Source organism: Branchiostoma lanceolatum, chromosome 2 (genome assembly GCF_035083965.1).
Source record: "Branchiostoma lanceolatum isolate klBraLanc5 chromosome 2, klBraLanc5.hap2, whole genome shotgun sequence".
Lineage (NCBI taxonomy): Eukaryota > Metazoa > Chordata > Leptocardii > Amphioxiformes > Branchiostomatidae > Branchiostoma > Branchiostoma lanceolatum.
Genome location: NC_089723.1, coordinates 24230960 through 24251339, shown reverse-complemented (window position 1 = coordinate 24251339; position 20380 = coordinate 24230960). Strand labels below are relative to the sequence as shown.

Here is a 20380-nt window from a genome sequence, read left to right as displayed (position 1 = left end):
TAAGTATCTAATCATGTACATCATCACTCAAGCTATCTACTTCCCAAAAATCATGACCATCTATCAGGCCCTTCTTGAGTTATTTCCTTTCAAAGTCTGAAGCAAAACCTGCTCCTGCAGTTCCATAAAAGCCGCTAGGGGGCCCAAACCTAGACCACTTACTCCCTGTCCAATGAGCTATCTACCACTCAAAAATCAGAACCATAGCATGTCCAAAACACGAGATATCAAAACAGGAAGTTCCACTGCAGTACCGTAACAAGCTGCTAGGGGACCCAAAATCTAATCATTTCCATGGCTCATCAAGACCTACCCACCTACAAAATATCAAGACAATCCATTCAAGCCTTCTCGAGTTATGCAGTACGTTACACACAAACAAACAACCAAATGCTACCCTCTGGATAACCTTCTTGGCGAAGGTAATAACTGTATATTTTCCACTTGCTTTGGGTCAAAAATGGATTTTTGTCCATCATCCCATACTCAAGACATGAAAAAAAGACCCTCACAGAAATGGGTCATTCTTAGGAAATCTAGGTCCGATGTTGAAAATAATGTTTGTAGCGTGTGTGTGAATAGCTGTTCATCAATTTCCACCCTTAGCAGCTCAATTCTTCTATTGCGTTAACCCACTAACAAATAGAGCTGGAACTTCAGCAATTATCCCATAGGAAACAATCATGCTACAAAGTATATTATATAAGATCTGTAAAGTCTATTACATGGTACAGTCAACAGTTTAAAAAGGGCATAGCAGATGAATATATGGAACATACTTTATTTTATAACATCACCCCCAAACTAAAGCTTTTGTTTCATACTCATGAAGATAATCTACTCACAGGTGTATCTGTTTTAAGGTCTGATGCTCATCTTTGGGAAAATCTAAATTCATTGTCCTGTCACTTCGAGAAGTTCAGAAATGATCTATTGAAGACATAATTCTTGTACATTCATTGCAAGATCTTGACTACTCCAATATCTATTAATACATTCTTCCATTGTGGGTTTTCAGCACAATTTAATTTTGACTTACAGCCACATACCACATAGAACAATGGGATCAATTTATACATCCACATGTCAAAATAAGCTCTGATTCTACAAAACCCCTCCAAGTATGAAATGATGTTACAAATCAAGCACATTGCTGGCTATTGGGATTGTAACTACCATTTGCAGAACATATGTGATATCTAACTTGCTTCAACCTAGTAGCAACAAAATATATAAAGAAGCAAAAGTTTTCTCCTTGATGGGACTTGATTACATGATTTAGACATAAAACTATATGAATGAACAATGTCGAGATACCCATGATGCACATCAAACAATAATAAACATAAGAGTCACATTTATCTTAGGACAGGACATTGGTCTGTCTTCCTGACAAACCTCCGAGCACACTACACACAGATTCAAGTGGTACTCTTCATAATCACCCTCCTGCATTTTTAGTCTCCATTTGTGAGCTACATAGACATGAATGCAGCTGTATCAGTAATTTCATTCTCCAAACTTGATCCCTTGAGCCAGAGGAAGCTCCTTTCCATAGTTGATAGTGCTGAAAAAGATGGAAAATCTCATTAAGAAACAAAGAAGTGACAAAGGCGCATTTTTGTGCAATAACATAAAAAATTCTGTTTCTCTACAGTGTTAAAATATGTTGTACAAAAGGTAAAGCACACTTATGAAAAGCAGTTTATTTCAAAGCTCTTTCATACATAGCGTAGTGGGCCTTTCCCTGCTGCTGTTAGCACTTTTCTTTTTTCACTACATGAACTTTACAAATGAACAGTACATGGTAGGGTAAACTGGTCGTGTCCTGTAAGACCTTAAATATTTGAAAACAAATCAGGGCTGTCTCCAGCTTTAAATTTGTACAATCCCACTCTTTGTTTGGGAGAGGATGTTGATACTTTTCATTGTTAAACCTGTCACTTAAGCTTACGAAAATACATCTTCATCAATTTCATGTCATGATGTTCAGATTTTTTTGAGAGACGGGCTGAAATCTTCATCGTCCACACAATCAAATTTCTATCCTGGGAAGGAGGGACGGGTCCTGGAGACAACCATGACACAAAATAAAACAGATCATTGATGTGGAAAACATCCTGACCATGTGGCTCTCCTCATGTACTGCTTCCACGCGTCACTGCCAGATTCGCGGCCGCCGCCCGTGTGCTTCTCACCACCAAACGCTCCACCAATCTCCGCACCGCTGGTTGGAATGTTCACGTTCACAATTCCACAGTCTGAGCCCTTTGGTCTGTAATCAATTAATGAAGAATGTGTTCATTAAAATCTCATTTTGGAAAAGTAGGCATTTGTGAAATCTACAAGAAGATATACTTAATCTTGCTGAAAAATAAGATTGGCACAAAATCATATTACACTTGCAATAAGGTTATCCTGACTACCCGATGACTTTCAATGGATATGCAGATGAAGATGTATTTCAATAAACTAGACTGGCCGTCATTTGCTTTAAGAGCAAATTCAGGATGTTTCGCCCATACTGCTCATGCAAGAAGTGGGCTGTCCCAAAATAACTCCTGGGCAAATCCAAGTTTCTGCATAATTTATGCCTTATGAGCAAAAGTTATGTCCAGGTGCTTTCACCTTTCCTACATGTACCTACATGTTCAAGATGACATCTGCAGCTTTTACAGTAAGGGGAATACAACATCATGCATAAATTATGCAAGTGAGGTCCTCATTAGCATATGTCATGGCCAGGCGTGTGCACCTTTCCTAAAGCTACGTACATCTCAAATATGACATCTGCAGCTTGTACGGTAAGGGAAATAGAAGTTTCTGCATAAATTATGCAAATGAGGTCCTCATTAGCATAATTCATGGCCAGGTGTGATCACCTTTGCTAACGGTACGTACATGTCAAATCTGACATGTGCAGCTTTTCCGGTAAGGGAATTACAAGTATACGCATAAACCATGCAAATGAGGTCCTCATTAGCATAATTTATGGCCAGGTGTGTTCGCCTGTCCTAAAGGTACCTACATCTCAAAGATGACATCCGCAGCTTTTATGGTAAGGGACATACAACTTCATGCATCGATTATGCAAATTAGGTCCTCATTAGCATAATTTAGGGCCAGGTGTGTTCGCCTTTCCTAAAGGTACCTACATCTCAAAGATGACATCCGCAGCATTTACGGTAAGGGACATACAACGTTATGCATACATTATGCGAATTAGGTCCTCATTAGCATAAGTAATTGTCAGGTGTAGTCACCTTTCCTATGGGTACCTACATCTCAAATATAACATCCGTACCATGTAACATAAGGTACATATAACTTTCTGCAATACCATTAGTAGAGGTACCCCCTGACATCTGCTTGGTTTTAACTCCCAGACAGGGGAAGGCTTATGTTACAGTATGACCTAGTTCTTGCTAGCCCCCTACAGAAAATAACCAAAAATTGCATTAAAAAATTGCAAAATAAATCATTTTGAAGTAGTGTATGCCAGGAAAAATAATGGGGTCCTTTGGGTAAATATCCAATGCACAACTAAACCAAATTTCAGGTCCTCAGGTTTCAACACCACGGCACTGGAGGCCATCATGTGCGACTTTTGTCTGAAAATGACCAAAAAACCTCCATAAAATCATTTTAAAAACTTATATCAAAAAAATTTTAAAAGGGTCTAGGGGTATACACGTACTCTACCTGCATACCAAATTTCAGCTAATTTGGTCGACGGACGACCGAGAAGAAGCGATTTGAAGATTTGACAGGAGAAGAAGAAGAAGGAGAAGGAGGAGAAGAAACCTGACAAAAACAATATGTTTCGTTGGCGAAACATAATAACTGCATATACTGACTACATACAGCTGGTGTGTTATACGCTGATAGCTGGTGTGTTACGCCGAATGGCAGTTATACTGGCTACATAGATACAGATACAGATACATACACCTCTTTTTCCTTTGGAAACGCTGCATATGCACCTTATTATAAAAGTAAACTTTATAGTTAATAAAAGTACAGTACACTACAGTACAATTTCTAGGTCCAACTGTCCACTGCTAAACAATGATACATCATTGCTCTGAAGCTACTCACCCAATCCACTTGAAGACATTGCCCAAGTTCCCTGTGAAGATGCTACTGGACAGTCCCTGTTTAACCTCGTTGTTCCAGGTGATGGCCTCCTCCATGTCCTGTTAGGGAAACAATAAATCCTCTTGCTTATTGTCTAACAAACAAGATATTCCAAGAGGAAAGGTCATAATGTGCTTTTACATTTTTATTAGGTGATTTGTATGGTTTTGACTACCAATAATACATGATGACCAATTGTGTGCCTTAAAGGCATCCAGAGCATTTTATGAGGCTTGAAATTTGAATAAAAAAACTCCAATTTCTAGTCATTCCTACACATAGTAAGTTTGAATAACACTATACCATTACATATCGACATTAAAGGAGCAAAGATACGATGTCGTTGTGTGGTGAGAAGTGATAGAAAATCTAGGCCCTAATAGACAGATCCTGACTGTCCATCACAATTAGCGGTTCGACCAAATGAGAGAGTCACTGCATGTCTCTCAAATGTTTGCATTTTTATGTTCTAATTTTGCATTTCTACGTTTTGACGGAGGTGGGCAGGGTGTATTTACACTAGGCGTGTGAAACTAAAAGATCACCATGTAGCTTATTTTTGTGCCGCTTTTGATAAGAAATCCGCACGCAAATGTGGTAAACAGTGGCATTGAATGTCAATTTCATAAAGATTACAGCAACTAGAATATTTCCAATTTTCAAGCCTCATAAAATGCTCTGGGTGCCTTTAAGGTGAAAAATTACTATCAATAAAATGCAAATGAAGTATCACTCTATTACTTACGAACAAAGAAACTTTTGCCAAACAAAAGTCATGCTGTACTTTTACTTTTGAGTTCAGGTCTAATGCATGATTTGTATGGTTAATACGTGTCAAGGATCATTTTATTTACAATTAGTACAAACATAATCTGCGCTTACCTTTGTTTTCAGGGCGTACACAATGGGTGCGAATGTCTCCCTGTGGACCACCTCTGCATCATGGGGAAGGCCAGTCACTATGGTGGGCTCCACATAGAAGCCAGGGCGGTCCACAACCTAGGGAACAGTACACACATGATAGTCCATTCTAGTTCAAGTCCACACAGCTACACTTGGCTCCTAAATCACTATAAGGTTACCCTTCAATCTTATATGCTGATAATGAGCATGGTATTAAGGCAACACATTACGAAGATCTTCACAGGGCCATGTCTAGATAAAGACTTGCAAACAGTTCTCACATTTAAAAAATTAGTTGTACAACATTTTGTCAACAGGTAATATCAGAAGCACAACATCTAAATTTTGATGGTAAAAGAATTCATGGTTGTCAGATCTTCTATGGTGTCCCAATGGTCAAATAATTAGACTAAGGGATAGATCAGATGCAGTCACAGTTTTTTTGAAGGACACTGGTATGTTCTATCTTGCGGTGCTCTCACCTTTCCTCCATACTCCACCTTGCCTCCCTGGGCTTTGGCATCTTCAATGGCCTTATTGTACAGGTCCACCCCCTGTTGACTGTGCATCGGGCCATACAACACTCCATCTAATGTGGGAGGATGGGAGGTGTTAAACAAGAAGATTTGGCAACTCAAGGATTTTTCAACAATCAAGTACTTTGGCTGCAACTATGGTCTACTGAACAACTCAATAATAACTCAAATCACCCAAATTCTCAAACCACGACTTATAAACTAGACATGTAAGTACAATGTAGTAGTCTCACCATCCAGAGGATCCCCCATAGGCACCTGACTGTACGCCTTCTTCAGCCTCGCCACAACCTCATCGTGGACAGACTCATGAAGGATCTACAAAAAATAATTAAATACAACCCTTTTTGTGACTTCACAGCACTCTGTGTGTAATATTTCTTTTTATTTCATACCTCGGCCGCGAAAACGTTCGATACGGGTGTTCCGGGCCGTGTGATAATTTTCCGTATCACACGGGGTTCTAAGTTGTATCACACGGGCTTCCATAAAATATGTAGAATGCATTTCGAGCGTGCCGGTTGCGCCGCCATCGAAAATTCGAATACCGGATTTGGAGGTTGGAATCTATGTTGTTACAGTTTTTTCTTCGAGGGCACAAAACTCCCTCAACTTCTGGCGCATTCCGCATTGAAATGTGTGTTTTCTCGGGTGGTTATGACATAAAAAAAATACAACACAGTGTATTCCGCATCACCCTTGGTCCCAGCCCTCCCGCAGGTCGGATCGCCCTCCGGCCTACAATCCTAGTAACCAATTTGACTGCACATTAGATAAGCCAATCTTAGTAAAAGACAATTTCAGATTAAATCAGAACATATATCAAGTATACATCTTTTTTTTTTAATGTACATAAAAAGAATCAAGCAAGTTGTAGGTGAATGTGCCAGATGTGTCAATCTTGATTGAGGAGACTGCCTGTTTCATGACCAGTGACCATGTTTCATAGTATATGAAGACAATGTAAAAGTTAGCTGACATGTGTCCTAACTCTGTACATGTGGTCAGAGGAATGACTCACCAGCCTTCTGGTAGTCGTGCACCTCTGGCCGGCCGTGCCGACACAGGCAAACAGGGCGGAGCGCACTACCATGTCCAGGTCTGCGTCATCCAGCACAATGATGGCGTTGTTTCCTCCCAGTTCCAACAGAACCTTCCCTGTGGGCAGCAACAAGGAGGGAATATCAACAACCTCTCCCCTTGATTATCTGACATCTAAGTCATTTTCATATTTCATTTGACTTGACTAACAAAATGGTAAAAGAGGTGCACAGTGTAAGCAAATAACTGAATAATCATACTGGTGAAACACTATGATACAGTAATATTTATACATGTACCACCTTTGTTTATCACATATCTCATCCTTGATGACATGAACACATCTGTTGTAAAACTACTGTAACTGTAGCCTGTGCTTACACAATCTCTCAATGGCAGGGATTAATTGGCCTTCTGTCTAGGGAGCCAGTAACTGTCGGGGCCGGTAAGAAGTGGGAATTATTCAGGATATTATAAATGTGGTTAAATTTGGTACCATCTGGCTTTTGAAACCTTTATCATGATAAGCTTACCAAATCTCTGCTGCACAGTGGTGCCCACCACGTTCCCAACCTGAGGACATGGAAAACATTGTGACCTTAAAGAAAAATTCTTTACAGTCCAGAGCATGTTATTCAGAGTTATGTATCAAAGTTACATATAAAAAGTTGAAAAAAAATGAGTATCATAGTCAATGCATAACAAGCTATGGACAAAATATGTTGTTTTCAATGGAAAGATGTAACCAACAACGTTACACATATAAGCATAGATACTATGTTATTGGACTTTTCTTCAAAGTTCTGGTACAATTCAACACTTGAAATTACCAGACAATGCAAGACCAAATGCTAATTCAAATATTGGGCCAAAATTTGTTGTGTTTTGCTTTCTTTAAATGAAGAAAATGCGACCTCCATTACCATTAATCCACCGGGTTACATAAATCCGCCACTTTGAAAAACAGTGGGTTTAAGAGATCTTTAGTGCGGCAACCCCAGGTATGCCCAGTTTAGATATACAGGAGTGCATTATAGTGGGGGACGTTGGGTTGGAGATCTGTTTGGACGTATCTTTTCAGGGTGGTGGAATTATGTACCCAGGTGGAATTATGTGTAGAGGATGAATGTTGTTCTCACCGGAGTGCTGCCTGTGAAGGACAGCAGGTTGACGTTGGTGTCCGTAGCCATGGCCTGCCCGATGTCTGTACCACCCTGGACCAGAGAGCAGATCGCACCGGGCAGGTTGTTGGCCTCAAACACTGATTGGATGATTCTGGGAACAAACAATACATCATTATGCACATCTAGTTACACAGGAATGGACTTCAAATCAGTTCTTACAACACACTGAACCAACTATTACCTAACTAGGAATGGTAGACATTAGATGATTAGGTTATATCTAGTTTGAGTAAAAGACTTACTTGGTGATGGCCACACTGACAAGTGGTGTTGTGGGTGCTCCTTTCCTGTAGGGAAATGGCACAGTACATAATGATTTATTTATTTGTTTGTTCATACCCTTCTAGTGCCTACTAGTGGCACGAAGGGCAGCAAGTTTCCTTGCTATTTCAGTAGCAGGGTATATTTCTACAGGGAGGGGTTGCTAGCCCTTCCTTTTTAATGTAGTTGAGGCACTTCCTCGAACACAAGACCCCCATTTTACGTCTCTTCTGAAAGATAGGTCCCAACTGAGATGTCCTGACCCAGGATTGAACCAGGGTCTCTCAGTTACCAACTAATTGGAACCAGGAACTCAACAGTGAGGCTGCTACCAGCTGAGCTACAGGGACATCCCTACATAAAACATCCAGAATCATAAGACAAGAACCTGTTTATCTGAGGAAGTTACAGAGAAAGCACACATTAATATGGTGTAGACTCCCTACCATATACAGACGTTGCCGCAGGTGAGAGCGATGGAGCTGTTCCAGCCATATACAGCCACGGGGAAGTTGAAGGCAGTGATGATCCCCACCAGACCCAGGGGGTTCCACTGTTCCAGCAGGGCATGGCCAGGACCTACAGGGGGCATGCTAGACTATCAGTACACTACAGTACACTTCAGTAACAAACTGCCTGTAGCAGATGACCAATATTGCTGATGTCACGTATCTTTAAGGCTATGGGATCTGGCTGTGTGGCCATTTGAATTCTGAGGAAGACTTCAGTAGGACGTTGAAAATGTGCCATCACTTCAGATCCCAGGATCTGAATCAAGAAAAAACAGCAAAGATATTTGACCTGGCACAAATCTATCATAAGTGTCGCCTAATAATATCAGATATAAAAAAAAAGGGTCTTTCTCTATGGTTTTGCTACATTAAAGTTTCTACTACATGTGTAGCTTGAAAACATTTTTTTTCTGCAGTGAAGTATTTTCAGCATGTTGTGTTGGCAACCTTACCTGCCAACATTCTTTATCAATCTTAAGGGTGGTCCCTTCATTTAACTGAGCAACTAATTTCCAAGGGAGCCCTAAGAATGAGAAGTTCCAAACCAGCTTACGTTCTGAAGGCAGGACCCTGCCAGCGAACATGCGTGACAGGCCCACGGCGTAGTCGCACACATCGATGTACTCCTGCACCTCCCCCACCCCCTCGGGCTTGATCTTCCCCATCTCCAGGGAAACCAGGGCTCCCAGCAGGTCAACTTTCTCCCTCAGGGCGTGGCCGATCTGGCGTACAATCTCCCCACGTTTGGGAGCTGTCACCTGGTACAAAAGAAGCAAACAGGAAATAACATCTCACAAGGTGTCTCTCATCAAGTTGAAAAAAAAGGACCCACTGGTTACTTGAAAGTTGTGCTGCAGGTTTAATGTTAATCATTTTCATGTAGGAACAATATAACAGAAATAAATAAAGATACCTGTACCATAATACAGATGGAGGCGTGATCTTTTGATCTGCATGACACTGTAAATATACATTGACATAGAAATGTACTTTGACTTTGCCAAACGTCCAGTCGACCTTTTCCAACTTTACACTTACCGTGCCATAGAGTTAGGAAAGTGAAATCTTGCTTTGACCGGTGTATGTACTTACATCTGCCCAAACGTCCCAGGCTGCCTTGGCCTTCTGTACAGTTTCCCTGTAGTCCTCCACACTGCCCTGTGTAACCTTGGCGATAGCCTCCCCATTGGACGGACACATGGAGGTCACCACCTTAAAATATCACGATCACACGGATTAACACACGGCGGTCCATATATTCAGAAACTATTCATGATTCTGCTAATTATGACACTGTTTTTGGAATTTCTGAAAGCATCTAGATTCTTAGCCGTGGCGACTAACGAAGGGAGTTTTTTCTTGATATTACATATACTTTCCCTTCTTAGCCGTGGGGCACGACAGAATTTGACTTCTACTCTAGCGACGCCGGCCTTCTAACTTGCACGCCGGGCCCGATTCTTGTTCTCCCTGAACTCCCAACGCCCTTACCTGCGACGCCGGTCACTTAAGCGACGCCGGAAACCCCATGTTAATCCACAACAGGGAAGTCAATGGAAAACAACATTGGGTCCGCCATTTTTGGTTTGAAAATAGAAGGAGGGTAACGTCATCGCAACGTCATCGCTTGTACAGCCTGATTGGTCAAGCCCAGTCATGTGAGTAAACGCACCAATCAGGCTGTACAAGCGATGACGTTGCGATGACGTTACCCTCCTTCTATTTTCAAACCAAAAATGGCGGACCCGATGTTGTTTTCCATTGACTTCTGCCGCATCAAGCCCTGTTGTGGATTAACATGGGGTTTCCGGCGTCGCTTAAGTGACCGGCGTCGCAGGTAAGGGCGTTGAGAGTTCTGGGAGAACAAGAATCGGGCCCGGCGTGCAAGTTAGAAGGCCGGCGTCGCTAGAGTAGAAGTCAAAGTTTGTCGTGCCCCACGACTAAGAAGGGATAGTATATGTAATATCAAGAAAAAACTCCCTTCGTTAGTCGCCACGGCTACTCTCACCTCTCAAATAAACGTACCGGTACGTTTATTTTTTTTCGCCTATAGTTCCACCCTGTACTTTCTTATTCTAGACGGTACGTTTATTATTTTTTGAAAAATTGAGGCTTTGCAAACCAGGAATCCCTCTAAAATCGTAAGTTAAGGTTTTTCTGCCCATATTTCCCCGGTATTTTTGCTCGTAATTCGCTATTTTTCGGCCTACCGGCGTTGATTTTCTCGCCGCTTTGACGGCCTTGTGAAAAGTATCCTGGCGGCACTCGTAACATATCGGTCGATATCGCTATGACGCTACAAAGTAAACCGGAAAATAAGACGCGACATCGACATTTTAAAATACAATTTTCATATAAATAACTTTGATAGTCTCTGTTTACATCGTAAACCAAAGCACGCTGATCAAAAACGTGTGGAGTAGGGTGCTCGCCTACACAGGGAATAATAATTTCCTGACCACTATATCCGTAGTATCGGCATCGCGGCGGAATAATAATTTGTTCGCAGAAGACATGTAACACGTTAAAACAACAATCATAACTTAACTTCCTTGTGATATGTGTTTTGAGGCCACAAAATCTGTAAAACGGTAGAAATATGTCCGATATGATTCGGTAAACAACAGCGCGAAATCGCGAAACATGGCCGCCACTCTCAGGCATGGCGACAGTAAAACTAGCAGCATATTGCGTAGTGCGGATACCGATCTTTAAAATGATACCGTAAACGCATGGAAATATTATATTTTTTGGGCAACGATAGACACACAGCGCCATATTTATTTTCAGAGGGTTCATATTTTTAAATAATCGTAAGATTTTCCCAATTTTGGCGGTTAATCGCGGGTTTCTAGTGTCAACACGTAATGGGTAACTTCTTAGTATGTGCGGTCTGTGACGTTGAGCTACTTTTACAGTCGATCTCTGTTCAATATTGTGGGATTTACCGCGGGAACTCGAAATCCGAGCGTCTCACTTTGTTTTCGACGCTATGGAGCAAAAGTTTATAGACATATTTCTTCTGTGGAAGGACTGTGTTCATATTTGTGTTTTTTTGTGGTTGATGTCTTTTGAAAATATGATCAGGTACATTTAACTTTTAAAAGTACTCTGATGATTTTCGTTATATGTCACTGATTGTCAGTCATAATAAAATGATATAACAATTTTCTTTGATCACTTGCTTCAAGTTCCAAGTAGAAAAAGCATGTTTCATGTACATTTTCACTTGTTGAATTTGAAAGCACCGTGGCCCCCGGTTAGGGGTCATAGCGGGGAACCTATGCCCAATTTTTCAATATTACTATTATATTTTACGAAAAGGCGAGGAAGATCATCATGATTTGAACAAGCTATGGACAGCTATTCTGTTCAATATCTATATACTTAATAGGTATGGCATAATTGACTAAATATAAGTTACCTACCTGCTTATTATCTTATTTCCCTCTGACAGTGACAGTTGTACATGTATGGACACAGTTTACCTAGCCTCGACTGTCGATTTTTGAAATTTTCCGGGGGGTACTTTTATTCCAGGGGGTACTTATATTACATTTTGAAAATTTGTCCGGGGGGTACTTCTATTCCAGGGGGTACTTCTATTTGAGAGGTGAGAGTACTAGATTCTGGATTTTATAATGATAACGTCAATGATGAAACATTTTCTGTCATAAATTATGCTGACGAATGGCATTTGGAGATTTTAACATTGGAATGTTGAAACTAATAGTAAATGTTTCAAGATCCTTTCCGTTTAATATCAATTTATACTTATCCACTTTGCAAGTTGACACAAGGCCCTAGTAAGCACGTTGATACATGATGTAGAAAAGTACGGACTTCAGCTCTGTCCCAGATGAAGATTTTGTCAGCTATTGCAAAGCCCCATGTAAATAATATTACTTGAGAAAAGAGAGTAAAACGGGCTTCTTATAAATTGCCAGGAGGCAGGGCCTAGCTTGCATGTTGGCACAGATCTGAAAACAGCTGCATGAATGCAGTGAGAGTGAGACAACAAAAGCCCCCCTCCCACCCTCACTAAAGAGGTATGAACTTCGAGTGAACCCTTGCCACGTACCTCTCCCCTTCCGCCCCATTCCCCGTTAAACACGCCCTTGTTCTCGGCAGACAGGCCCAGCTGCTTCAGCCAGGAGTACTTCTCTTGCTCGATCAACATACTGGCGGACGAGAGTCTTCTGTAATGGGACAGAGAAGACCGGATGACCAGAGCTTGCCTCGTGACACGCAGTATGGTCGCCATGCATGTGCTGATCATGAACGGATACGCAGTGGGGTTAGAGGTCAGAGCGCATGCCCAGATTTAGAGAACTCAGACTGAAGGACGAACGCCACTGATTCCAGGCTCCATTCAAAATTTCAAATACACAGAAAACAAACTGTTGAAAATAAGTAATACCTATATTGAACTCAAATTCTACCAGAGAACTACACTGAGTAGTTTTAAGTTTTATCAAATCACAATCTCTTCTCAAGCTGTTGAGCCAAACCCCCGGACAACCCCCCGGACACACCCCCTTTCTAAAGAAAGCTCTGGACTGAACTGGAATACAGTAGAGCAGCGTAGATCCTTCCACTCAGTGACTGTATTGACCGGCTCATGCATTTGTCCCTCTCCATACGGTCACACCTGAAAACTATATTTATTACATACATACATACATGTATTTATATTAAGGATGGAAGGATGAACAAAACTAGATACAGAGTATAGTATAGGAAAAAATAGATTTCTCATTTTTGCTCTTTAATCATTTCATATCTTCTTCTTTGACTTTGGAATTGACTTTGTCACTCTACGACATTATTATTTTCTCATTTTCGAGGACGAATCTCCAAAAGAAAAGGGGCAGTAGTGTAACAGTGGGTTCAAGTGCCGCAAACTTAACTGACCAGTCTAACCTTTTCGCCTAGCGGGTAGTGTGTGTGGTTTGTGCGCTAGTGGGCCCGGGTTCGGCGCGGGTTCGATCTCCGGGAGCCAGGAGACTATGTAGTCTGTGTTACTCGCATCTTGTGTTTCAGCATCCTATTAGAAATAGCCCCCTCCAAAAATCTTCTCGAAGTCGAGGGTAGATTTTAACGTTAACGTTAGATATAACGTTAGATTATAACAAATCATTGTAACTTGCTCAGGGCTATCGGTGCTTTAGCAGTACGTCACATAGTTACCAAAGGACATTCACAACAACTGTTTTGTTAGCAATGTTCATAGATAATAAGTGGTTCGTGACTTAAGCTAGAATCATTCATTCATTTCATACTTATCAACGTTCACGCTTGGTATATTATATACTACGGGCAAGAACTTGCAATAAACTTATCATTATACTCTTTGCGCTTCAGGAATGCAATGAGTAGGATGGCCGCTAGGAGCGCCATTTGATTAGGGCTGTTGGCATAGCCAGCGACAGCCGTCGAAGTCAGTCCATGGACATCCGGAATTCTGCCAGCCCTTATCATCATAAACGTCATGGCTCAAGTCGCGGCCAAAATCAAGGCTATTCGCTACGTGTCACCATGATCTTGAACTATCCTTGACATAGAAGTTAGACTAGAGCTGCTATTACACTTTATGGCCAGTGTCAGCTGTGAGACACGGCCAGACCCCAAGAGGCTTCACCAGAACAAGAGAGTCGTCATGATCATGGTCATGGGTCCATTTAACCCTGACGTGTTTTTTCAGCTCAGTCGGTTGCCGTCAAATTGGGATGAAATTACAAAGGTCAGACTGTCAGACTGTCAGAGAGGAGCGATATGGTAGACATGTCTGTCTGAAGAACTGCCCGCACAAATTAGAACCAGGCAAAGCACCAGAAATGTCAAAGGTCGGGCAGAAATAGGGCATCTGTCGCTGATATCGGATGAACTCTATAGAGACTGTAAAAGCGTTATCATATAATTAAAGTGATATTTATCTATCCCTTCACGCCCTCATACTCTAGCATTAAACTTGCCACCGTGAGTCTCTCCATAATTGAAACAAAAGTTCAAAAGGTTGATGCCGAATAGTTATGCGCTGGAATTGCTAGATAAACGAGGGTTTAACAGCTCTAGTGCCTTGGGATCTTTCGGCTTGATGTATGCTTCTTGGACCGCTATCAACTGGGACATAGCGGGCGTGAGTAAGGGTTATCAGGTAATGTGACGATGGGTATAAGGGAGGTACCCATGTCTGAAATGGGGTCGTGATTTCAGAATCCATGCTTATCAACTATAATGTCTTGGGCGTCCAGCTATACACAAAAGACCTTCTCCAAACATTTCGCTTTCACGGATAACCAGCATTGTAAATCGGTTCGGTTTGCTTTGGGTTGGCCGGAAAGGGCTGTGTTCGCTTTACCTCGCTTGTCCTCCGCGCGAGATTCAGAGGTCAGCTGTTGGTGTGTCCCCCCTCCGGGCTAGCGTTACACTCACCAATTTACAGGTGCACAGGGAACCTTGGGCGTATGAGGCAAACTGTCTGACCTCTATCCACGTAATCTCCAAGCTGATCTATCGGTGGCAATGGCAGTGTCCAAAAGGCAAGAGCAGCATTATTTGCCACCGATAGATCTGCTTGGAGATCACTATGTACAGATGGAGAAAATACAGGATCGGGCCCGGAGCGAGATGAGACAGAGACTCGCCGTCGTGTGGATATCGATAAAGTCAGCGCCGTCTAAACGCCAATATACTGTACATGCATTAAATTTCGCGTGGTTTTTATTCGCGCAAAGGCGAAAATGGAGTGTTCGCGGTGGCTTTAAGTTCGCGGCAGCGCAATAGCAACATACTGCTACGTATATACTGTATACAGTACTTGCGGTGGCTTTAAGTTCGTGATGAAACGGTCGCCGCGAAAACCGCGAACATAAAACTACCGCGAACATTTCTGCATTTACAGTATCTCGCGGCAAGCCGTCGACTGGTGCATTGCGCACTTATCAAAACAAGCATGGATACCAATACAAATCATCTTTTAACATAGATACACACCAAAACTACCGGTAGCAGGACATTTCGGCCCATGGACAGTTCGGCCCCGACGTTTCGGCCCCAGGTCGAGGACGTTTTGGCCCCAGGCCGAAGACGTTTCGGCCCCAGGCCGAAGACGTTTCGGCCCCAGGCCAAAGACGGTTCGGCCCATTTAGTTACTATGTGTAATTTTTGTAACTTTACTGTAACTTTCACTATTTTCATTGTTTTCTATTTTTAGTTTGTATCGAGTATCGTATTCAGAGCCTGTGTCTTGTTAGTTAGTTGTCATGTATACGTTTTATGTTTCAGTAATAGTTAGATATTTTTACTTTAGACAGTTTAATCGTTCAATTTAATGATTCAAAGAACATGAACGTGTCAATGAAAAGGTGTTAGTTGTATGTTATATCAATAGTTCCGTTTGTCAATAAACAGTCAAAATTTGCGATGGGCTGTGGGCCATCTTAAGTTAGAAATGATTCAAAGAACATGAATGTGTTAGTGAAATTGAAGTCGACAACACAATACAATACAACAAAAACAATTCCACGCCATAACTGGTAACAAATTGAACATTTAAAATGGTTCGGTGATGATACAATTCGGGTGTCTGAAAACTGTCGGGGAAAATTGCATCTGAAAAAGGAAATAAGAAGTCGAAATTAAAGCATTGAAATACGAACCGAGTCTCCGTAAGATGCCCTGTTGGAGGCTAGGGCCGAACCGTTCTGGCCCTGAGGCCGAAACGTCTTGGACCTGAGACCGAAACGTCTTGGACCTGAGGCCGAAACGTCTTGGACCTGAGGCCGAAACGTCCTGATTTCGGAGGGGCCGAACTGTCCATGGGCCGAAACGTCCGACATTCTAGTTACCTACTAGACAGTTGAACAACAGATGATTGCCGATCGTCTAAAATCGCTGTACATTACGACTTTCTTATCTTCAATGTTCTGATCATGATGCCAAAGAAAATTAACCATGCTCTCTTTGACTTCTGTGAATTGTTACATTAAATCTTATCGTCACTACTAAAGCTTAGAAACAGGAAGGTCAAGTGACCGATGAGGACAATTTCTGCTGCTTAGCGATCTGACTTGATCAAATCTACTATATATCTAGCTTGCAAATGCTCCCTGAAGCTAATACCTATCGAGATGTTCTACCAGTCCTGACCCGACCGGGATTTTTAAATTTCAACACGAAGTCTGTGAGAACTCGAACTGTGTCCCCGGAAATGGTTAAATTGATTAGTTTTTGCGGGCAGCAAATTTCAATTTTTAACAGCAAATTACGGACTAACCGTGATAACTAGAACAAATCTTAACCAAACCCTAACAAATGTTTTACGTCAATTTGTCTGATGTTCATACTATAACGTTAACAGCTATGGTGTGTTTTAATAGCGAAATAAGGCACCATTGAACATTGGACTAAGTAAGTAAGGCAAGTAAGTTAAGAACATCGGAGTATAAACTGAATAATTTGGCAGATCGCCCACTCACTCACTCAATCTCTCACTCATTCTCTCACTCTCTCACTCACTCTGACATTTGTTTTTTCTCAGTCGCATGCTGATCGTAAGAGTGTAATGAGGGTTATAAATCACATTCACGTTTCAAAGGAAGTTTTAAAAGCCACGGGTTCTTGAACTTCCCACAAACGTCTCAGATTTTCCCTTTAGAGTTCCTTGTGCCTAGGGCATATGAGAGGGATAATTATACCACTTGGTGTCGCTTTCAGGGTCAACGCTGGAGACGTTATAAGCGTGATGAAGGTCGTGGGACGTATGAAGGGCGTTCAGAGGTCACGTCTGAGGTCGTGACTGACACGAAAAAGCTGACGAAGCCCCATTATTTCATATCCAGACTTGTCTTCGATCAACGGCTTGGTACAGAAATGTAGGTCACGTCAGAACAGCGTGGCACTAACACTCACAGCCATTCTGTCTGTTGTATGTACTTCTCTCTATCTTTTTTTCGTTCCTCTGAAGTACAGCAAGTAGGTACCACCTGAGTAGTGAGGCTGTTGTAGTGCCTTTTCTTTAAACGTGCTTGAGACACCTCCTCGAACACGGCACACCCATTTTACATCCCTTCCGAAAGACGAATACAGCTGTAACCATGATGCCCTTCCCCGGATTCGAACCCGGGATTCCCAGTTACCAACTAATTGGGACATTCAGCTGAACTGTGAGGCTGCTACATCCATCTTCCGCGGTATTTTCTTTTTCTATGCGCTGGTTTCTATGGAACTTCTTACAGTCAGGCTGATTATGGCTTTTGAATCTTATCAACCTTTGCACCAGTTACACATCAAAGTTTGAAGCTGTCAATTTTCGCTTTATGCCTTTTTGACACCATTCCATGTCAGGTCAGTCCTTAACCTGGTTGCGATCTTTATACATATGTGCTGTCTTCAGTTTTTAAAAGATGCCACTAAAGACGTCGTCACTCAAGAATGTACCTGGGTGACAGGTACAGTCCAGTACACATGAAAGAACAGGTGTTAAAGAAGGGGTTGTCTTTCGACGTTACCCTTTTACCCAGCCGGCACCACGCTGTTTGTCTGTTCTTGACCAAGAGCGTGTTTCCCCGCACTTCTCGTGTGGCTTCCGCTGCCATTGTCCTTACGTATCACGTGTCGTGTAGAAACCTTGCCTAAAATTAGCCATCGGCGATGTATTTTAGGAACGTATCTAAACTTGGCTCCCCGATGTTTCCCACAGCAGTTGTCGACTATTTCTAACCCAGTAACGGTTAAACCTCTTAGTTTCTCCAAGAATGAACAGATTCGAATTTCATTCTCACTCAAAATCATGCTATACATCAATACATAGTACCATGATCCTTGGTGCCATCCGTGCCATACATATAACACACATTTTGTACATCTGCAGCCTTACTTTTACTAAGAGGTAAACGCAGGCTGTACCAATATGTTCCTGTCTGTAGTTTATGTCGATCAAATTTGTCATTACGGCATTTTCTATTACCTGTCCTCTGTATGAAATGATGCCATACGATGCAACCAAGTGTGCTAAAAGTCTTTTGGACAATTTCTGGACCAGAGCAGAAAGTGTGCTCATGTACAAATTGATACTCAACTATATCGTACAGGTCATATACGGTTCAAGATGAATTAATGAATATGTTGACTTCAAGTGAACGTTGCAGTAGCATGACTGCCGTGCTGGTCACTTTTACGTCCGCTCCGATAGTCGCTACTCAAACGGACGTAAACTAACCGGGACGGCGCCCAGCCTAAACCAGACACTCCTTAGATGAAACATACCAAGGACTACACTCCCCAAATTAGCCATTCTTTAAGGTAAAAGTCATCAATATTGCCTAAAATCCTGGGAAATGAGTGCGAGTGACGCAACCCGTGTCCCCTGGGCACCCTGCCACATCTACTGAAGGGCTGAGTTGCGGGCATGCCCCGGACGTCTCAGTTGACGTTGGCACGTACATGTACATGTATCAATTGCAACTTGTACAAAGCCAAGGTTATCAGATTTGGCAATGTGAACAGGTCTGGTTGATAACAGGACAGTTGTCAGGTAATATTTGATGCTGTTTCCCCTTTGTTTCTCATTTCTAGCACTGTGGTAGCCTGGTTTCAGCCAAGCCCCGTGTCCGCCCGCCGCCTGTAACGGCTATCCACCCGCGGGTAGGGGAGAGAAACCCCCGGACAGCTGGAGTTTGCGTTATACAGACTAGCACTGTGGGTGCCATCCTTGTTAGTTAACGTCCGGCGTTAGCGGAGCGGACGTAAACTAACCAAGGTGGCACTCGGGCCACGTATGAGGTAAAACTTAACTTCTCAGTATCTAATTGATGACGTAACGTACGTGGTAGCAACCATTGGTTTGGCTAGGCAAGACAGAGTGAAACTATCAATCAACGTCTTTCATAGCTCAGAGGCTTTTAACCTTTTGGGAAAGCGTATTTCACGGTTGAGCCATCATAGTTGTATCTAGAAAAGAAAGGAACAGAACACCTGAATTGTTGTCAAGTTACACAGAACACCTGACACACTGTTGCATGGGTTAGATAGATAGCCTGAAACTGTATACCATGCCGCTGTACTCATTCTGGGGTCTTGTTGCACGAAACAGATTGCTTTCATATCATGCGTCGACCACGTCCGGGCCTTCCAAGGTTCCTCTTGACGTTCTACGTCTTCGAGTTTTGGCGGGTCGCCAGGGGGAGGCCAGAGCACGAGCGTCGGGCCAATCGGAAGCGGGGACGTTCTTCCGCCGAGCCAATGGGAACCTCGGATCCAAGGCATGACGGGGTCTGTTACCAAGTCTCTGCAGGGCGGGCGTTCGTGGCACTAAATACAAAACTGCCGGTTCGCCGGTCACAGTTCCGACAATCTGCCACCGCCTGCCTGCCTGTCCAGTAGGGCTGCCACTGTCAGCGCTGAGAGAAAGAGGTGCTCCCGTCACAAGCAGTGGAGCATAGGACGAGGGAGGGCAGGTTAGGTACCAGCAAACTCACCCAGAAAACCCCCGCGTTGCAAAAAGCTGCAAGACTTCTACCGAAGATGTTTAGACGATTAACTATTGTCCTCGCGATTTTGTGCCTGTTGCTGCTAATTGCTGCAACAACGTGTACTGCAAACGGGTCGGATGGCCCTGGAAAGAGAACATTCCATTTTCCAGACGAGAAGCAAGGTAAGCACATCTTATCTTTTGCATCAATGTTTTATGTCGAAATGCTTTGTGGACAGTATGTGTTATAAACTTGTGTGTCTGTGACATCCATGTCCTCGCTAAAAGCACCCTGTCAATCGTCATCTGGCAAATTTAGCCCTAAACGCTTTG

The 20380-nt window shown here is 42.5% G+C and overlaps 2 protein-coding genes across 2 annotated transcripts in view; one reads left to right on the top strand and one right to left on the bottom strand.

The window, feature by feature from the left end:
• Positions 1 to 1387: 1387 nt before the first annotated feature.
• Positions 1388 to 12872, bottom strand: LOC136428096 (alpha-aminoadipic semialdehyde dehydrogenase-like). The gene is made up of 14 exons (XM_066417380.1): positions 12656 to 12872; positions 9667 to 9786; positions 9128 to 9332; positions 8509 to 8641; positions 8044 to 8088; positions 7757 to 7892; positions 7151 to 7190; positions 6598 to 6734; positions 5810 to 5894; positions 5523 to 5629; positions 5020 to 5136; positions 4099 to 4196; positions 2126 to 2275; positions 1388 to 1567 (listed from the first exon to the last, which is right to left on the bottom strand). The coding sequence occupies exons 1-14, from the start codon at positions 12851 to 12853 to the stop codon at positions 1510 to 1512; spliced, it is 1629 nt and encodes a 542-aa protein (XP_066273477.1). The 5' UTR covers positions 12854 to 12872; the 3' UTR covers positions 1388 to 1509.
• Positions 12873 to 19298: 6426 nt separating this feature from the next.
• The window catches only part of LOC136428092 (A disintegrin and metalloproteinase with thrombospondin motifs 12-like), a 34910-nt gene continuing 33828 nt past the window's right edge, over positions 19299 to 20380 (top strand). Inside the window, exon 1 of the mRNA XM_066417376.1 lies at positions 19299 to 20230. Coding sequence (XP_066273473.1) covers positions 20101 to 20230 — 130 coding nt within the window. The 5' untranslated portion in view covers positions 19299 to 20100. The remainder of the gene's footprint in view (positions 20231 to 20380) is intronic.